At 38.0% G+C, this 21,109-nt stretch overlaps 1 protein-coding gene across 3 annotated transcripts in view; it reads right to left on the bottom strand.

Annotated features, from left to right (window-relative positions):
- The window catches only part of LOC103461464 (dehydrogenase/reductase SDR family member on chromosome X-like), a 40,226-nt gene extending 19,436 nt beyond the window's left edge, over positions 1 to 20,790 (bottom strand). The window contains exons 1-3 of one of the 3 annotated variants that reach the window (XM_008403769.2): positions 20,068 to 20,790; positions 5,425 to 5,645; positions 4,304 to 4,411 (exon numbers count right to left, since the gene is read on the bottom strand). In XM_008403769.2, the coding sequence (XP_008401991.1) occupies positions 4,304 to 4,411; positions 5,425 to 5,530 (214 nt within the window). In that variant the 5' untranslated portion in view covers positions 5,531 to 5,645; positions 20,068 to 20,790. The remainder of the gene's footprint in view (positions 1 to 4,303; positions 4,412 to 5,424; positions 5,646 to 20,067) is intronic. The other 2 variants (XM_008403763.2, XM_008403774.2) reach the window with 2 other exon arrangements.
- Positions 20,791 to 21,109: the final 319 nt, after the last annotated feature.

Here is a 21,109-nt window from a genome sequence, read left to right as displayed (position 1 = left end):
TATGTGCTTTTATGACAAGTGGATGGGTTAACTATTTTAGATTTGTCTTAATATATATAAAATTTAAAAAGATTTAAACTGACAATAAACAAATGAACAATTCCATATTTTCTATTAGATTTATGCAGAATTTATTTCACAGTGGAACAAAAATGTAACAAGTTACCCAAACCTCACCAAAATCCCCAAATCATGAGCCTGCAATAAAAAAATGTATCATTTGAAAAATATACAGTACTACTATTTTTTTATTTTAGTTGATGAAAAATCTTGCATTTTAAACTTGAAACTAAAAATATATATTTCAATAATTCTGAAAGAACTTTTTCAGCCTCTGACTGTAGTGTAATGAAAAACTGACATAATTAAAAGTAAAAGCACAAATATGTTTATTTCTGTTTTTATCTTTAATTATGTCAGTTTTGATCCTCTATGTAGCTTAACGTGAAATGGAAGTGGAACATTTTTGGATTAACTAAGAGATCTTACATGTACCTCTTAAATTCATCCAAAAAAAAAAAACATCAAAGCAACCTAAAGTAAAATGATGCAGAGACAAAGACAAAAAGGAGTGAGACAAGTGTCTCTAGCTGGACTACACAGAAGAAAAATGCAATTACTGGACAACTCATCTTAATTTTAGAACGATAGACATTCAAAACAAAACTAAGTATGAAAAACGTCACGAGTTAGTCTGCCAAACAAATACAACCCAAATCAATACAAACGTCAGGAAATTATCATTTAACAAAATGCGACGCCATAAAAATATCTGAATATTTAATCTGATGTAAGAATTTGCCACATATTGACAAACAAACTTATGAAAACACACACACCAACAGTTTCACTTAAACCTTTACAAGGCAACACACACATTCACATTTCCTCTCTGACACACTAATCTCGGATTATTACACTTGGCTTTTCAAGGGCACAGCATTATTTGCCCCGATGCACTGTGGTTCAGTCAAGGCTCACGCATGCGGCTTCTCTGCATGAAATGGCACAAGGGTCACACAAACACACAGGTAGCAGACAGCAGAAGGTCGGAGTCTTTCAGTCCTTTAGTTTTATTCTTTTTGACAATCACTTAAAAGGCACATTAATAAACAGATGTTACACTACAGAAAATCTACTGAGCTGTTTCCAGACAAAGCTGCTCGATAAACTTCTGTGCAACCATTTTTGTTCAGAAGTTGTATAACAAACAAATCAGTCGACACAGAGACCAAGACAGAACATTTTTGAAGCACATTCACATTGTTTTGTGGATGAATATTAACACTCAGCTTCCTGAACACACCGTTACAATTACAATGGTGTAAAATGGTGATGGAAGCATCCTGCCACTGGAATGCTGTCCTTCATGAGTTACCAAAAACAACGATGAAAAGAAATACAAGGAAATCCTAGAAGTTAGAACTTGCAAAAAGTTTAAAGACTGAAGGGAAGTTCACTTTCCAGTAGTATTCAACAATTACATGTTTATTTAAAATATTTGAAAACCATTTATAAATTCCTTACATTACAGAATTACATGATATCTTGTTGTGTCCTGTCATATAAAATCCCTGTAGAGTATTTTGAAGTGTATAGCTGCTCTGTGACAAAATATGAAAATGTTTAAAGGGTATGAAGTTTATTGGAATGCACTACAGATAAGCTCTGCCATGATACAGAAAAAAAATGGGCCTTTGGAAAGATAGTTTTTGTAAACACAAAATTAATGCATCTCACCTTGTTGGACTCCTGATTGCCATTAGAGTTAAGAAACAACAGAAACAAATACCTGAGCTGGATTTAGGGTAAGTGCTCAGCATATTCTTTATCTAGTTGTCAGAATACAAAAACTGTCAGGTTTTATTATTTAGCTGTAATGAAATGTTAATAAATGAGAGGTATGATTTCTGCTCCTTTCGCTGTTGACGATATATTTGCAATATTGACAGAGCTGCCCCATTTAAGACAGAAACATTTACAAAGGGGAGTTTTAAAACAAATTGTGCAGACAGGTTTATGAAGTTCTGACAAGTGCAATCTGCTCGCAGTGACATTATTATCCATCAAAAAAGATGTGAGTCTTGAACTTGTGCATGAAATACCTGCGAGAGGCATTGCAAGATAAGGAGAATTTATCAGGGACAGGAAAAGGAAGGAACATGTTCATAGGGATTATTTTTGTCTGATACGAATGCAAGACATCTTTTACAAACTGAGTTCCTTAACCATGAAAAATAACTGCAGTCACTCGTGTTTGTTTTATTTTTTTCTGTTTGAAATCACCACACTATCACTTCTATGTTTGATTTCTGTTCCTGTTATCACCTACAGTGTCATTGGTCTTTTGAATATTAACAACAAAATTGCCAAAGGGATGAATGAAGATATTTACACTAAGAAATTTGGGTATTTTCCAGAATGGATGGAAATCAAAATAGGGGATTAAAGATTATGTTAATTTAAATTCACTTTTACTTATTTTTCTATTAATACACGGGGATTTAAGGAAAACACTACCAGACTTTTAAAATGTTTGTAAGCAAAAAAAATAAGTAAGGAGCAAACAAATTATTTACCAACTTCATTTTTTTTAAAGTGAATCAATTAAGTAAACTGTGTATTGTTTCTGGATTAAACAGTATCTTTTTGAAATCCCACACTAATTTATTTATCAAAATAAATCAATATTTTATCTGATCCCCCAAGTTAAAGAATAAAAATATGATCAAGTGTTGTGTGGGTGTAACGTGACAAAATGTGGAAAAGTTCAAGGAGTTATTTTATTTTAGCGAGGCACTCTGCTAAAATAAAATAACTCTGCTCCATCACCACGGAGCAGAGGCTCAAAACAAACTCACCTCCTCCTCACACAAGCACTATGCTAACACTCTACCTGAAATATGCATCCACTCCATTATCAGAGCGGGATCCACTTTACCATAAATATTCACACTTCATGAATTCAGTTGGTGGATTTGCAATGGAGATACGTGCGCCGTTATCAGATGTGGGATTAGTCTAAAAATCACAAGGGATTGTCTGAAGCCGGAATAGACACTTGACTGAGTTCTTGTGTGATTTACTTATTCATCCATAGCACACTCTTCTATGTGGCAAATCTCATTATTGTACAACTATAATTCTAGCAAACACTGTGGCTTTCTCCTATACAGTCAAAGCATAATAGTGAATGTTGCTGATCTTGTTACAGTGTAGTCTCTGTGACTAAGAAATGTTTGCAAAACAGCAACAGTGCTACAAACCTCTGCAGGAAGGTTCATTATTTATTATTTGTTTTAGGAATTGAAACTAAATTCACTGTTCTTACATATGGCACACAAATAGAGATTTGCATTTTAACTGCAATCAGTATTTCTTTGTGGGAGTTTTTTTTCTTTCTTTTTGGCCACTAAAAATGTTGAACTACAAATACAAATTTTGATTGCATCCATATGTGGGCCTGTTAAGAGGCCAGTTTAACCACTTTGCACCACATTGGCTAATTTAAATTTAGACACAAATTGCACCTAATAACACTTAAACTAGGTAATGCAGAATGAGAGATCACACAATACACCAAACTGAATAGAAAACTATTTCTCTCAGACTCTCATATTTTCCTAGTGTGCAGCACAGCTTTTGAGAGTGGCTCCTGATTCCCCTTTTAGGAGCAATCTTGCTGTGAGTCATAAGTTGAACTGGCTCAGGTTGGGGAGACACCTGAGGGCAGATAGGAACTACTAAAGTAACCAAAAGACGAGCCAGCAGGTGGCAGATGAGTGAAAATCACCTTCGATTTTCACTTTAATGTAGACGCTCATGAAGCCATAGGAGTCCAGTGATTCACCTGTGGCTTGTTTTAGGTTTCTAGTTTTAATAGTATTTGTGATATTTGTTTGATTTTATTTGTGTGGTTCAGTGAGTTGAGCAGTCGCCATGCAATCACAAGAAGGTTCGGTTCCAGCTTCTTGTCAATGTAACGGTGCTTTAAGTGGTAAGTTTAAGTGGTCTGTTGGGGGTCATGTCTAAAGAAAAAAATAATATAGCTAGCAATATGACAATGGAAATACTGGTAGAGCAATAGAAAACTAGCTATATTTCAGAATTTTCATTTTCTGTAGTATCTTTTTTAAATACTATAACTCTATTCTTAAAAAAAAACTCTTATTATAAACATAATAAAACTATTAAAACTGTTATCTCTTTTACAACCAAAGAAATTAACCTTTACTCTGGGGATATACCTTTGCATATATGTGTTTGCATCTTCATCTGAGTGATGTGGTGCTTGATACTGTACCTATGATAACATGTGCTCCCAGTCTAGCCAAATGCCGGACCACCTCATAGCCGATTCCCCTGCTTCCTCCTGTCACTATGGCAACCTTGCCATCTTGTCTGGGCATCACTGGCAGAGTCAGAAGAGGACACATATATCAGATAGAATGTAATTTCATGTAAGAATTCCATATAACTAACCTACGCTGTTGACAGTCTACAAAACCCATTTTGACTTCAAGTATAAAATAACTAAATTATGGTCTATGTATATGCTAGCATATGAAACTGATGAATTTAATTTATTTTATTGATGCATTGTCAACTCACAATAAACATTATCACAAGACAGCTCTACAGAGCAAATAAGGGCCAGATATCCATTAATGTAGAATAATTTTCATTCAAACTCCATGAACTCTAGATCAGTTCATCAGTGCCAAGCTGTAAAAATGTAGCTTGGTACCCAGAGCAGGCAAAATTCTCTTTGCAATATCGGTGTGTGAAATATCGCAATCAGAGAGGAGAGCTTGGATGCAGATTGATATCGTGGACATCTGGCATAATATTGTAATAGGAATAATAAGAGTATTTCATGATACTTTTTTTCATAGAATAATCACATGATGTGCTGCTTTCACACATTAAATATGAGCAAATTAAATTGACCAACGGTGATTGTGGCCAAGCGCTTTCTTTGATGGACATGAGTTTATAGGRGTTTTAAATGTCTCCAAACCAAACCGCATTTTAAAAATTGACTATTTAATCGCAAATCCCCTTGGAACAAACAAAAACGCTTCGAATCGCACATTTTTATATTGGGTGTAATTAACAGGTCATCCCGGAAAATTCGGCAACATAATCAACCCAAGAAAACATTTTAAAGCAGTGTTTTCAGCCTTTTGTATAACCTAGCTAGCATGGCTACTTTAGCATAACACGGTAATTTCCGTGACAAAATAAAGTTAACGGCTCACTCACTGAATTAAAATTAGAATGGGCAGGGCAGCTTATGAATATGCATACATCCTCACGTTAACTAAGGGGACTCTTACATTACTGCTAGGAGTCGAAACAACGCTGAATAGCTAACAACTTGTCTAACATTTGGTGTAACAACTGAAATCGAAATGAACTAACCTGGAAGTTTTAAACGTTTGTTTAGTAGCTGATACAGCAGGACCTTAAACCCAAGCAGGTACAGCTTGATAGCAGGTACAAGACGAAACCGAAGGGCAGCCCACATCTTTGGCAGGGTGTGCAAAAGCAGCAGAAATCAGTCAATCTAGACAGGCAGAGCGATGCAAGCCTGTGGGACACATTCCAATACGACGTTTCTGTATCCTCGCCTCCTTGCAATTCTGTATGACACACAATTCGAATCCTGGTTAACTTTGACAATATTTTTCCATTGAAGAGTTGTCCCAAAAATATATTATGCCTTCAACTCTTCCCACAACTTGGCCGGACAGTTTGAAAACTGTGTCATACAGAGGAGTCTGTTTGATGCGCCTTCTCTGTAGTTCCTGCATATTGCTTCTTTCAGCTCACTGACTACCTCATTAACTGCTGCCAGAGAGGTCACATACTTCTGAAGCAACAGCCATTTGACACTCCAGTCTGATCCATAATTTCCCCAGACAGGCTTTAAGAGCGTGTGTCTAGAGCTGAAGAAGCCTCTGTCCGCAGCGCTGTTAGACTTTTGACTGACTGATGGTCTGGCAGTTAGCTTTTCCTCTCCTGGGATCATTTCAGTCTGTCACAACCATCTGCTCCTACTGGAGACTGCCATGATAACCGTTAAATAAAACCTAAAGCAAGAAGTGCCCAGCAAAATAACTTTTTCAAGTTTTCAACATGTCACAGCTACAAAATGTAATATTAATGGGATTTAAATTGATAAATCATAAAATGTGGTGCTTCACTGAAAACTACGGGAGAAGGGGGGGGGAGCATGAATCTTTTATTGTTCTTACAAATAAAAGTTTGAACAATGTAACATATTTATTGCTGCCATTTCCACTTCAATTCATTAGCTTTATGCATCTAATGATTCAAATGTTTGCCAATTCTTTGTATTGCAAAATAACCAAAGCTCATACAGATTTGAGAGTTTAGGTAAAAATCTGAAAAGTGTGGCATGGATGTTTATTTATCCCTCTTGATTCAAATGCTTAGAACCGACTTTCAAAATTGGTAGAGACATACAAGACTTCTTGAAGTAACATAGTATTTTGGTACATGTCTCTAGAACATCTAGAACCCAACTTTCTTTCTATTTTGTGCAAATTCTTCCCTTCAAAATATCCCAACCTGAATCTGACTGGATGGAGAGCATATTTGAACTGGAAAAATTCAACTCTTGACACATATTTAGGCATTTTGCCTAAAGCCATTAAGAAATGTTGTCTGAAAAAAGTTTATTGTTATTTAACACTTCATTATTTTCTTGTTTTCACAATTAGTTGAATGCTTTCTCAGCTTTTTTGTCAGCATAACGCATTCACATACTGCAGCAAATAAATGTTATATCCTTCAAGTAATTGGTGACTGTGCAACTATAATCTAATTTATTTAAAAGCCAAAGTGCCCACATTAGAGGTTTATTTCCATCCCTTAAAAGGACACCTGTTACTATAAATGGAAATCACAGTGTACTTTAAATTCTAAGCCAAAATCACCTGTGATAAATGTGTCAAGTGTACCCCCCAAGAGCGTAAATACGGAATACTGTATATATTAGCTTTTATGGAAGTTCTAAAATGGGGTTCACTGTGTATTTAGTGGTATATTTTGTGTTCGAACTGTTAAAATAGGAATGAGTAAGCGTTTTTAGAGGGGTGACTTAAATATATCCAGATTTTAGGTATTCACAGGCGATCCCTAACCCCTGCAAATACTGGGTTTCCATTATATCTGATGCAGTCTATCAGATATAATGGAGTGCATTTCTTCTTTCTGGTTGGAGCTGAGTCATAAGAAAAGCATTATCAGTACTGCAAGTTTAATTTCACTCATCCATTCATTATCTATCAGTCTTAAAATCCCTGAACTGTCACCCCAAGATGCTTACATGTTAGTTCATGGGTCAACGTGGACACCAGTGCCGTCATGATACTTAATGGGTTAACTTAATTAAAAACCTTTGCAAATAAATACCGCGCTTTGTATTACAGTGTACTATGTTGGTTTGTATTGTATTATATAATTTCTCCCTCTGTTTTCCATTCAGCTTGTTATCAATTAACCCTGACTAAATAGGATAATAATTGAACGTCAGATTAAAGTAATTTTGAGGAACAATTGAATGATTGTATAAAGAGTTGATGCATCTATATTACCAATAAACTAAAGAAGATTGTTTGTAGAGTTTTGGTAACGAAGATGGCAACATAAGAAGATGCATGACGACCAGATTTTGAAGTCATTTTTATTTATCACTTTTCTTTGTTAAGTAACAGAAATGGAAAAGAGCAAGAAGTCATCATGTTATAAAAAAAATCATCATTTGCAAGTATCCTCATTTGAAAAAATGTTTTCCTAAGTAATGACAGAATCTCTCAGTCCATATGTGAGTCATTCTCCAAACAGAAGCTTCCTACTGCTGTGAAATTCCTTTGATTTCTTGTACTGCTTTCATTCAGTCCCCTCACTAGTGATGTTAAAGGCTGTTTTAGCCATCCATGCCCAGCATTTATAATGTCTTCCCTATACAACGTTGACTATGGTTAATGATGTGAGCTAAGGATCATTACCTTAAAATGAAAGTCATCCTTTTTTCACCTTTTGCATTTTAACAGTAATAACCCAGGATTTAAATCCCTTCTTCCTTGAAAATTACTTCTGCCAGTCTGCAATTCTACATCGAATATAAATGGTTTAGTTTCCTCACTTTCTTTTTATTTTTGACAGCAAATGAAGACAAATAATCTTTCAGATCAAGACTTAAACGTAACTATTTGGAGTAACAAAACACAAAAGATAAAGTAGTGGCTGCTTCAGTTCCTTCCACGTATGCTTTGGCACTTTTTCATGTCCTTCTCCTTTATTTCATTCTTGTCTTATTTTTATTTTAATATTTATAAATTTTTTTCAAAATCAAAACAGTAATTTATCTGAAGATATAGTAGCATATTGAAATTTATTGAAAGATTTAAAGAAATACACATCAGGAATTCACATTTTAGAAAATAGTTTGTTACAAAACATCTAACAGTTCCCATAACATGACCTTTGCATTTTTGCAGTTTATGTTAGTTATAGTTTCATTTTATCTGAGTAAAATTCACAAATATTCCATTATTTACCAATATTGTGTAAAAAAGATTATTGAAAAAATGGTAAACTCATTTGCAGACAAAATTGTTGTTTCATTAGAGCGCATATTAATATGAAAATGGATAAAATTTGAGTCAATTATTGTGTGTTGTTTAGCAGTACAATTCTACCACTTTATTGGTGTACTAAACAAGTTAATTTGATAATAAGTGATGCTATTATAAATAGGACATGACACAGATGTCAGTTTCCCTTAGTTGTCCCTCCTCAAAATGGAAAAGACAAGAGAACATAGCGTTCAAGTAAGGAAGATGGGTGTTTAAGAACTCCAGTAACTAAGTACGTCTACAACTCATAATGTGAACAAAAATAAATCAATCAAAACCAATATGACTCCCATGAGAAAACATGCATAGGCAGACTGCAACAGTGATGGCCACCGATTGGCTAAGGAGACAGCTAAATAATCACTGAAATTCAAAGCAGGTCAACCAAGCTCTCCCTCATTTCAATATAATTACAATCATTTCAACTAAAGACAGGCTTGGGGCTTTCACTGTATGAAGCAGCCTTTTTTTTGTTCCCCTGACAGGGAAATAATCAGTATTAAGTTGTGTCTTGCCTACAGTCCAATAGTTAAGTTCGGGGCAGAACAGCATCACTGTCAAGCGGTTAGCCTCAGTTATTAAAGTCTGCTCTGGAAGGCAGACAAATAAGCAGTAACATAAAGAGAATGTACCATCATGAGTCTGCAGATGCGTGTACATTTAAATATGTGTGCAGTACTACTAAGGCGGGTTAAAAAGGTGTGTTTCTCTGTCTGGCCGTGTGCACATGCTAGTGTTTGTTCTGCAGCCTGAGAGGTTCAGGGGGTCAGCAAAGCGAACTGGCCTGCCATTGTTTAAAGGAAATCGCATCTCACGCATGACTGTAGGATGATTATTTAGGATGATGGGACATCAGGGAGCACACAGACACACACACTCACACACACACAACAGGATGAAGACACATAGGAGACAAGCTGGGAACAGTACATGACAGGAGGGTGTGTGATGTAAATAACATGTGAACACCATCAAAATAGCTCCAACCGACAGCCACCCAGTCCTTTATGACAGCTACAGGCTGACTGCAAAGCACAACTTGTCTTACTTAGGAATCCAGGCTGACAACGGCTCAGTGGGATTTTTGGATCTGCATGTGTGCTCTGACAGTTAAAATGTAATATTTACTTCAGGACTTGCATATCTGGGAAAGAAAATAATATTTTTCAATAACTTTTTGCAGAAAATGACTTTTGACGTGTCCTTCTTTTTAATACATTTGTTTTTGTGTAATAAAAAAAAAAAAGAAACACCAAGGGAGATTTGAGGTGTTGTGTCTGGAAGAAGGGAATTTGTTTGGGTGTGTCATGGGCAATTTGATCTTAGGAGTGCAACAGCCTGTGTGAATCAATGTCGCCTTTTCTGGCAGTTTGAGCTGCATCTTGCGCAGCTTTCCTTCAGAAGCTCCCTTCACTTGAGAAGCACAGAATCAAGGTTAGGCTTAAAAAGCTCAGGCTTTGACAGACAAAGCTGCCGGCTACATGGCGTTTAGCCAATAATGATACTCTGCATGTGCATATGCAAGGAAGCCTGGTCCCCAAGGGTTTTCTTGCCTACAACCTAAAAGATGCGTAGTGCATATGTTTTCAGCCCTCTGTCCTTTAGTACCCAGAGTAAGCCAGTCGCCTTCACTAGTCATCTAATACGTTCTTGTGCAATTTAAAGTTAATATCATCACAGTGGCTTCAGAGAACCTTGGTGAACAAACAGCATAATGAAGATCTACAAGGCTGGGATACATCTCCAGACAAGGGGATCAGACATAGTGTATTGCAAGATGGATTGAGCTAAATACAGAAAAAAAACTGCTTATGGCAAAGGACTAGAGAGAAGGTGAACTTTCCCCATTCAGGTGCCGGTTGGTACGCAAGTTTATGACCTGGTGTAGTTTCTCCACCACCAGTTGATTTCTCCCTGGGATGACAGAGTTAAACCCAATCACCGTACTAGTATGACGATAAACATGATACACTAGTATGTCTCATGTTTTTTGCAGTGACGTTTTTGTCTCCTAATCAACGGACTGTGTTGTGTGATGTCAGTAGCTCCACCTTAACGTACCATGCGGTTGTCTTATGGACCTATCAAACCTAAACATACAGCCAGAAGTACAATGAAATGGTTTAGATCAAATAATAATGTCTTATAAACCTGTGGTACATTGCAATAACTATGCTAAAGAAAGCTTGAAGATTTTCTATTTGTTTAGTTTAATGAACTATTCAGAAAACTAACACATTTGTGCGTAATGTCAGGGTCATAATCAAGACAATAATCTTTTGCACTTAGTAACAGAAAGAGATTTTTTTTCATTCAGACATGTATTATTTTTGGTTACTGCTTATTTTATAATAAATTGAACATAGTACTTATGGTACTATACTCTCTTGAAGCTCTTTGGAAACAATCCACTGTTAATTAAAGTGTCTGAAGGGTTAAATCAACCCACAGCAGTTTTGGTTTTATTTCATGACTTAGTTAAAACAGGAAAAGTCCATAAAGAAAAGTAGAAACAGAAAATCTTAGATGATTAAGACGAATGGGAATCCCATGAGAGGAGATCCAGGGCGATATTTATGCTCCTTAGATGACTGAGAGTTCACCAGAACACGTGGGTGGGTGGAAAAGGCAGTGGACTCCTGGAGAGCTGATTTGGAAGGTTTTGTGTCATCTGAGGCTGCTGCCTCTATAACTTTTCCAGAGGGAGAGAAGCCAAAGGCCAGCTTGTAAACACTGAAAGTGAAACTGAAATTCTTGCATGTGGGAGACCCTTCAACATCGTGGTCAAATGCAGCATGGGACCTGGGTCTAACATCATACAACACAGAGTTTATTTGCAGTAACAGTTCTATTATCTGGAGTAGTAACAAGAAGATGGCATCACCTTGAGCTTTTCAGAAATTTGAAAGCACTTGGAGGGGTTTGTGGCAAACAGCTAGTCAGACATAGATTGTTTTAGTTGACGTTTGCAATAAAAAAAATTATTCAAAATGGAAATGTAACTTCAGTGGGAAACAGCATCATGTTAAGGGATATTGACAGTCCACAACTCCACAACAATGTTACATTTTGTACTATTTTCTCTTTTTTTTTACTAAATGATGTCTGTTTCTACATGGAGCTATGTTAATTAAGCACTGAACCATCTGCGACTTGCCAGTGATTTTTGATTTTCCACCAGATTTACCACAAATACCAAAAATAAGTCCATATTTTTACAACACGTAAATAAACTATTACTGATAATAATGTTGCAGACCCAAAGATAGTTATTTTAATTAACTGTACTTCACTGTTGCTAAATTCTTGGTTTCTTGCTCAGTATGAAAGATTGCTGCGGTGCAGTAGACGTCCTTATATAAAGATTTTTTTACCCATCTTCATTAAATTAACCAGATTTGATTGTGCTGTATGATAGTTTGTGTTGAACTGGACTGAGTATAACGTATTCTCATGTATCTGTATTGGAATTAATTGGACTGATCAGGATATTGATTGTTAAAATGCATTGAGATATAATTTGATGTAAGTAACATGAAGTTGAAAGCTTTTCAGATATTTGTTAGTAAATCATTAAGATCACATAAGCCTAATTTTAAAATAACAAGAAGGTTTGAACTGTTTCTTTATCTGTAACAAGTTGTTCACAAAAAATAATAATCTAACATTGCCACTCTCCTGATTTTTTTCACTAACTGTTTAGTGCTATTGTTTTTTATATGTATGTTTCAAAATGTTCTTACCAGTATATAACTATCAAGATTAAATTCCTTCCACCTGCCTTCAGTGGATTTTAACTTGCCTTAAACTACATGTTTTTTTCTTCAGGTTTCAGATTGAAAAAAAAAAACTGCTTCGGAAATGTCAGATGTATCCAAAACCTTTCAACAGTTTCCTGAAATACACCTGGGGCAAGGTGATGATCCAACTTCATATATAGCTTAAAAATAAAATAAAAGACAGGAAGGACACAAATGAGAACAAAAAACTCAATATGGAAATTCTCATTTTAGGAAGATGGTATGGAATTTTCATGTTGTCCTATAATTCTGTTTTGTATAATTTGTGTGCTAATTTTTGGACTTTGGACTTAAAAACATCTTAGGTCTACTTCATCAGACACATACCACTACATTTTTCCCCTAAATGTCATCAGGGACGGGGAGTGGATGTCTTTCTATTAGTAGATTTAGAATGAGGAGCAGTGGGAGGGATATTTGCTTGGACCAATTAAGTCTGTCATTAACTCCCAACGACACACTCAAACACACACGCACACAAAGGAAAAGGTACACACACAATATTTAACACATTTAATTTAACACTCTGTTAGTCTCTGTTTGTGGGTGTGTGTGCGCCTCTTCCTGTATGAAACCTGTTGGCACTGAAAGAGGACTGTGAGGAAGATCCTTCTTCTGCTTTCCTCCCTTCTGTTTCTCACTTTAGGATTAGTTGAACACTGAGAATTTATATGGTGATGTGTGTGTGTGCGTGCGTGCGTGCGTGCGTGTGCGTGCGTGTGCATGTGAGTCTTCGGCTTCAAGGCCTTCATTTTTTTCAGTGTTTCACCCAGAATAACTGTTTCTGCTCAGTCATGCAGCTTCAAGCACTGACACATTTTAGCTTTATTATCATGTCAGAGTAATATTCAGTGCCTCCTCTGATTTGTGTAATGTGTGATATAAGTGACAAGCTGTTGGCCAAACTTAAAACCCCTTCAAAACAGCATAAATTCACTTAAAAAATAACTCTTATGCACATGTAATGGAGCCCAGAAACAATACTTAATGATGTTTAATTGGGACATTAATGTAATTGAGCAGTTTTAGCAACAGAGAAAATCCCAGTTGGACTTAAAAATGCAAACACCCTCATGCCCCCCCTTGACAGTCAACTTGGAGCTAAGTGCCTTGCCCAAGGGAACACCAACATGTGGCAGGAGGAAGCTGGAATCGACCCACAACCTTCAGATCACAAGACAACTACTCTGCTTGTTAGGCTGAAGCCCCACAAGCAGGGGGCTAAATTAAAATAAATGAAAAGGGTGTAATGCTGTTTGTTTAGAAAGTTTTCATAAATTAATATAAAGTTGAATTGAAGGAGATCGAGTTTTTATGAGTATTTTTCTCCATAATTTGTATAAATTAATTTCAAGACAAATGGAATAATACACAATACGTAGTTGATTTTTTTTCTAGGTACAAAAGGAAAAAAGGAAGGGATGAAATGGTAAGGTGTAGACTTGGAACAAAGGTGGGAATTTAAGACGTGGAAAATTGACTTGCAGTCCTTTTATACAACTGAAGCTCTTTGCTTTATAGATCTCCGCAGATAGATCAAAAATTGGTATCTTAGAATGTCAACTTTAAAAAGGTAATCTAAAAATCCCATCAAAAAGGCTATTCATGTGTGCTTAAGAACTACAAACACACCAAATTGCTTCTAGAAAGTGAACTGAAGCTTGCATAAGTCACTGGGCGAATGCTTAAGCAACACAGGGCATATTGTATTGCAGATAAAACTTTAATCTAGCATTTGTATTCATCTATGTTTAGTTAAGTGATGACAAAATCAATACACGTGCTTAGCAAATATGATTTTTAGATGAAAATATCCATCTTGCTCTGGTTCCAAGTCCTGCAATGCTCCCTCTAACTTTCCCCATTGGGTTGTCTACCTGGCCAAAGGGGCTGTGGATATGATTCATGTCTAACTCAAAGTCTGCATCCCAGTCCCCTCTAATCCTTATTATGTGCAGTGTTTGGGCTGGAGGGAGTCCATTACGCTGACTGTATCACATCTTTGTCCAATGGGGGGCCCGCACAGAGACTCTGAGAGGAAGGAAGAGCAAAGACGGATGGAATAGTGGCTCCCGGGCATATTCCAGGGAAGAGTGTGTGTGTGTGTGTGTGTATGGATGCATGAGTGTGCAGCGAAACTCGGACACAGCAGACATGTGTCACCTCAGTTCTCGCGCCATCAAGCTAAACTGACATAAACAGCCCCGGGCGGCCCTATCAGAGATGGACTTTACATAACGGCTGAGTCACTCACAATCTATTTTTATGGCTTTGAGGTGTGTGTGCAGTTGTGAGTGTTGAAGAGCTTTATCTTCTTGAGAGCATATTTAAGATCCTCAGTGTGAGGACAAAACATATGTGGTGCTGGGTCATCTTGACCCTGTTTCACTGCTTTCAGGGATGATGTGAGCAGGGGTGAGACTCAGCGCTGGCAGGCGTGTAGGTCTAAACGAAGTCTGGGACAGTTGCTTGTCCATATGACAGATATGATAGTGGGAGAAGAAAGAGGCAAAGAGGTGATGAATAACAGCATGCCCCAACACCAGTGACTACGTCCAAACAGAAGCTTTCTAGAAAATGGAAATAGTGACACATAAAAGTCGATTATGCCTTTTTTAGAAATACAACTTCTATCTTCTTGTGTGTCATTCTTTGACCTTGATTTGATTTTAAGTATTTGTACAGACAAATACTCAGTAGAAATTAATGCTCAAAAGAAGAAAAACTTTCCGACGCATGGATATTTGTGATCCTCAACGCTGACACTGGGGGTTGTTTTGTGTTTTCATCAATGCTGTAAATATTATCGCATTTCTTAATCAGTGTTCATATGTTGAATGCTGATATTGACGGTGCAAAGGATGATTTTACTACAAAATTACAGTTGTAGCAAACTGGTTTAACGTTTTTTTTTTTTTTTTTGCTATCATCAATTTTTCAGCTTATCAAAGTTTTGATGAAAAAAAAATCCTTACAAGACATTGCTATAATAGCTGTTTTTAAAATTGGGAATTTAAATATAAAATTAGATTTCTACAAAAATTTGAAAGGTATGGCCTTGAACCTCTACTTTGTAGGACCAACTTTCAATGCACATGTAGTTTCAAGATTTTCATCTCAAGTTCAACCAGATTGAAAAGAGCGCATCAGTGGACATCACTTTTCAAGCCTTGCCATAGATTTTCTTTCATATTTAAGCCTCATCCACTTCAAGGCATGAATGTGATTTGATCTAAACAATCCAATCTAATCACTGGCTGTAAATTTTGTGTTGTTCCTCTGATGGAAGATGATCCCCTGGCCCATCTTCAAATATTTTGCACCTTCTAAAAGGTTTCCTTCGCATCACATTCCCTTCCATTCAATCAATTTTCATGTTCTTGTTAAAGGAAAACATATCCTGAGCATGATGCTGCCACCACTCTACTTCATTGTGTGGATAGAGTGTTAAGGGTGAAGTACAGTAGTCGTTTTCCAACTCACAGAGTTTTGCATCTAGGCCAATTTCTAGAAGAATAACAAAAAAGTCTCAGAGGTGCAAACTTTCACAAAAACAAAACAACAATAAAAAGAAAGAACAAAAATAAAATGTCCACACATGATTATCTTTTGAATTCTAATTTGATGTTTGAAGGTAAAAGATATTTTACGTGATCAAAGAACTATTCAGTTGCCAAAATAAAAAAGCATTTAACTCATGAAGAATTCACAACCCTGTGCGTTTCCAAAAATCTTTGAGTTTTCTTTCTCAAAAGTTAAATGGTAAGTAGTTAGATAACCAAAAACAAATAAATTGCAAACAGTAAGAAAACTTGGAAAAATCTTCTGTTTTGACACAGTTTGTGTTGTTATTTTGATACTTTTAAGAGTTTTGCTTTTTACACCAAAACCATTTTGGATGAAGGTTTTGATGTAAACCTTCATCCAAAGATCAAAGTTTTATAACAAACTGAACACCATCCAATCTTATTTCACTTCTGACCACTTTCTCAAGGTCTGTCAATGATCTCCAACCTGAGATGCTGCCACTTTCCTTCTTCTCTGTCTGGGTGCAAAATGTGGCATTTTTCTAGAGTGCTTCTCATTTATCGGTTTCTGTATCCTGAAACCACGTTAAAACCAGATTACAAAACAAAAAGTTTGCAAAAATGAAATAATAACAAAACTTTTAAATGTAGCTGGTAGGCACAGATCTCAATTTTTTGCTTCAGCAACAACAGCTGGCACCGTCACACACTCTTAGTCCCGTTAGCTCTTTCTCCAGTCAGAGGAGATCCAAAGAAAATCTACCTGGTCAACAACATTGCAGGAATGAATCAGAATTAAAACAAACATCTGTACGGCGTTGACATCATTTAAACTGTTTTGTGATACTAAACTGGTCAATAAAATAGAAATGTCTCCATTTACAAATTGCACTGCATGAAAACGGGAAATAATATTGGGAAAATTCCCTTTCCCAATGAAAAAAATCCTGCAGAGCTGGTCAACATTTTGGATAAGACCATCAAGATACAAATTAATGAAAAAAGAAAACAACTATACTAAGGAGGGCTGCACAGTGGCGCAGTTGGTAGAGCTGTTGCCTTGCAGCAAGAAGGTTCTGGGTTCAATTCATAGCCTGGGGTCTTTCTGCTTGGAGTTTGCATGTTCTCCTTGTGTATGCGTGGGTTTTCTCCAGGTACTCCGGTTTCCTCCCACAGTCCAAAAACATAACTGTCAGGTTAATTGGCCTCTCCAAATTGCCCCTAGGCGTGAGTGTGTGTGTGCATGGTTGTTTGTCCTGTGTGTCTCTGTGTTGCCCTGCGACTGACTGGCGACCTGTCCAGGGTGTACCCCACCTCTCGCCCGAAACGTCAGCTGGAGATGGGCACCAGCAACCCTCCTGACCCCACYAAGGGACAAGGGTGCAAGAAAATGGATGGATGGATGGAAAACAACTATATGCAAAAGTGGCAAAGAAGAATCCGACTGCATCCAGGGCCTTGTAAAAGTATTCAGACTCATCACAAAATAGCACAAATATTTTAATGCAACTTACTGAGATTTTTTTGTAACAGACCTAGTCAAAGTAGTCCCTGCCAGTTTTATAAATCTAGAGGTTAAATTTTACTCAAACTCTTTGGAAAATGCTCAGTCTGATTGGATGAAGAGTCCATGGGTACAGCAATTTTCAAGTCTTGTTACAGGTTCTCATTTAGATTTTCTTTTCCTTTATTTTGACGAGGTCATTCACCAAATGAACCTGCTTTAATCTAAACCATTTTATTGCATTTCTTGCATTCAATTCAATAGCCACATTCTCTGTCTCTGAAGAAAAGCATGCCCCCAGCATGATGCCGTCACCACCAGTGGGGATGGTGTATTCAGGTGGATGTACAATACTAGTGCTCTGCTACATGTTCAATTTCACAAGTAAGCCACAAAATTTAAATTGTTCCAATTTAAACAAAGTACCTTCTTTCATATAAGTACAAATGAATGCCACATTTTTCAAATTTTCATATACAAATTGCAAACACCACATATCATTTTCCTTCTACTTTGAAGTTGCACACAACTTTATGCGGTTCAATGTTAAAAGTTTAAAGCGATTGTTGTATAGTTAACAGTGTCCAAACAGTTGACATGCCACATASGTATTTAGTGATGAATACCATTTTCAATAAACTTGAGTGAATTTGATGCTGTAAAGGTACAAATCCATGCACATTTACACACTTTCACACACACACACCCACGCACACACACACACACACACACACTCACAGCTGACTCCCATGCTGAGTCCCGCTGAGCCTTTCCTGCTCCACTTTTATCAGTAATTCTGGAGCATGTCAGTGTTTAACCCCCTCCCACGCTGTCACACATGCTGCCTTTCTTCCTTAACAAACTGGACAGCCATCCATGGTCACCCAAACAGAGTTTTTTTTTTTTTCCCCCTCTCGTTCTTTAACACACTCAGACAACGGTCCAGGACACCAGATTAGACAGCAACAGCTGCAGCAGCAGTCATTACTGGATAGGCACATGGCAGTMACTTATGCAGCGTGCAAATCAGTGTGCATTGTGTGTGTGCGTGTGTGTGTTTTAAAGGGGCAAGTCCGGCTTGTTGCTTTCCAACTCAAGTGTGGCAAAAATCATTTTGCGGTCCAGTCCAGCAGGATTCTCCTTGTCTCGGCAGGAGAGTCCTTCTAACATTTTAGGGAGACTGCGGGATTTCTTTCTCATGGCTGCATCCAGCTCAGAGTGGAAAGCACTTATAGCTCCAAAATAAGACATTTTTTGAAATGTTCAAGCCTCACCCCCCCCACACACACACACACTCCAAACACACACACACAGCCGCCCCTCTGGGCACAGAAAGATGCCTGGCTGTTGCAATCCTCTCATGAGTTTGTGGTGTTAACATGAAAAAATGAAGTGGGTTAAGTACAGAGTGAGCTGCAGCCAGTCATTATCACTCAGTAATTACCAGTCAGAGATGTTTCACAGGGGACTGGGGCATCCCCCCCCCACCCCCCCCATTTTCCCTTTAGTTCCATTAAGAGGAGCAGCGTGAATTTATGCCCCATAGATTCGGAGAAAGGTGAAAAGGTAAACTCTGAATCCCTTCTCACGATGCTCAAATTAAAGAAAGAAAAGAAAACATGCCCTTGATYTGTCCTTGCAATTTCTACTTTAATTTGAGCGAAATGAGTTCGTTTTTCTAATCATGACTGAAGAAAATGAAAATTGGCATCCACGCCACTCGTATAATTTGGATTATGCAAAAGCTATCGTATTCAGGGGTAATACAGAGGAGAATCCCCTTTCAGTAACGCAGTGCGCTTGTTTGCGTGCACAGGTGCGGGTTTTGAAAGTGAATCAAGTGAGACTGAACACAGTGAGTGGAAACAAGCTCACGGACGTCAAGTGGGAATGAATTTGCGCTATGCGTAAAAAAAAAAAAAAAAAAAAAAAAGCATTAGCGGAGCATTCGCGATAAGGGCGCAAAACATGGCACAAGGCAGATTAGGAAGCAGACGCACATGGAACCGGTGGAGATAATCCCGTTATCTCGTTGGACGTGCGATGCCAGCATGAAAGCATTCCTCAAAGACCGAGCTGAACTGAACACGAACTAATGCAGCGGGTATATATAAACGGAGGAGGGGGTGGTGGTGCTGGTGGTGCTGGGAACACGAGGTAAACACTGTTGTTCTTGACCTTAAGGGACACGCACGTCTTTTACCGCAATGTCACTGGCGCTCTCCACCTTCTTCTCTGATTAAAAGCCCGCACACATATAACCTCCTCATGACATTGTGCCACCTTTTGTTTTTTATTTTTTATTTTATTCTCCGCTATAACAGCGTGTTCCATTGCACAAGGCGTCCGTGATGGATGACTGCTGTCAAGTTAAACGGGGCGGGAATCAGGGGCTCTCCTCAGGTCTGTGGTACCGGGGCGCACGCTGGTTTTCACCTTTTCACATTACGCGCGTAAGGAATGCGCGTGTGCACATAAACACAGACGTATATAGAAGTATCCCCAAATTACGCACGACTTAAGTGCAAAAAAAAAAAAAAAAAAAGACATGACAGGACAGCACTTACGAGATGAGACAGGACTCTTTGGGCTCCTCTGTGCGCCCCATTGTTGATTTCCCGTTATTTCCCCGCTTTAACGGAATCCTCAAATTCCGTGGTCGCAGTCCACGTCCCTACAGATGTACCAGAGGATCACATAGAGGATCAGCAGGATGGCGAAGATGAAGAGCGCAACTAGGATGGCTTTGGTCACCGGAGAAATGAGCGACTGCATGTCAGGAGCAGAGCCGGGCAGAGCGGCGTCCGTCCGGTYCTCAGTCTGCCGTCTCCCTCTCTCTCCCTCCTTCTGGTGGCAACTGTTGAGGACGGAGTCCGAGGGCTTCTTTTTGAACACACACGTGTAAGCGCGCCGCGCGCGTGCACACGCGCCGCCGGGCGAGAGAGCCTGAATATAAATATATAAATGTAAAATCCCCGGTGATCCAGGCGCGCAACGCGTGGGGGGCTTCCCTCGCTAGAGGTGGCGTAGGTAGTGAGCTGTCTCTTCCTAGATACAATCTTTCCGGCGGCTTGTCGCACATCAAAAAAAAAAAAAAAAAAAAAGACGAGGCAATTGAGACTAAAGTGGAAACAGCCAGCTCACGGTTCAGTCAAAGAGAAATGCACATTTCACACACGTTTTATTAACGATGCGCTGGCAGAGACGTGTTAGTGCGTGCTGAATGAAAAAGTTGCGCACCGAGCTGCCTGCTGCACTTGACGGCAAACAGGTTGATTAGTATTCCTCACAGCGCCGTCGGTGCGTGTGTGTGTGTTTGTGTGTGTGTGAGAGAGAGAGCGATAGCTGGCGTGACAGGGTATCATCTTATCTCTCCCATCCCCATCTGCTTTTTTTTTTTTTTTTTTTAGCAAAGGTGTCAGCCGAAATAGAAGATGAATTTCAATGCTTATTAGAATAAAATAGTTTACACTTGAGCGCTTTTTGCTCTTATTGATTTGTTACGCAATACGTTGTCAGGGAACTAGTTAGCTATAATATGGATGAGGTGGCCTTGAATACTATGTGCTACGTTAAAACAAAGTAATGCACAAATGTGTGGAATGGGGA

The sequence above is a fragment of the Poecilia reticulata genome, linkage group LG2 (genome assembly GCF_000633615.1).
Source record: "Poecilia reticulata strain Guanapo linkage group LG2, Guppy_female_1.0+MT, whole genome shotgun sequence".
Lineage (NCBI taxonomy): Eukaryota > Metazoa > Chordata > Actinopteri > Cyprinodontiformes > Poeciliidae > Poecilia > Poecilia reticulata.
Note: the sequence above shows the minus strand (reverse complement) of the source record. Positions and strands in the feature narration are given on the sequence as shown.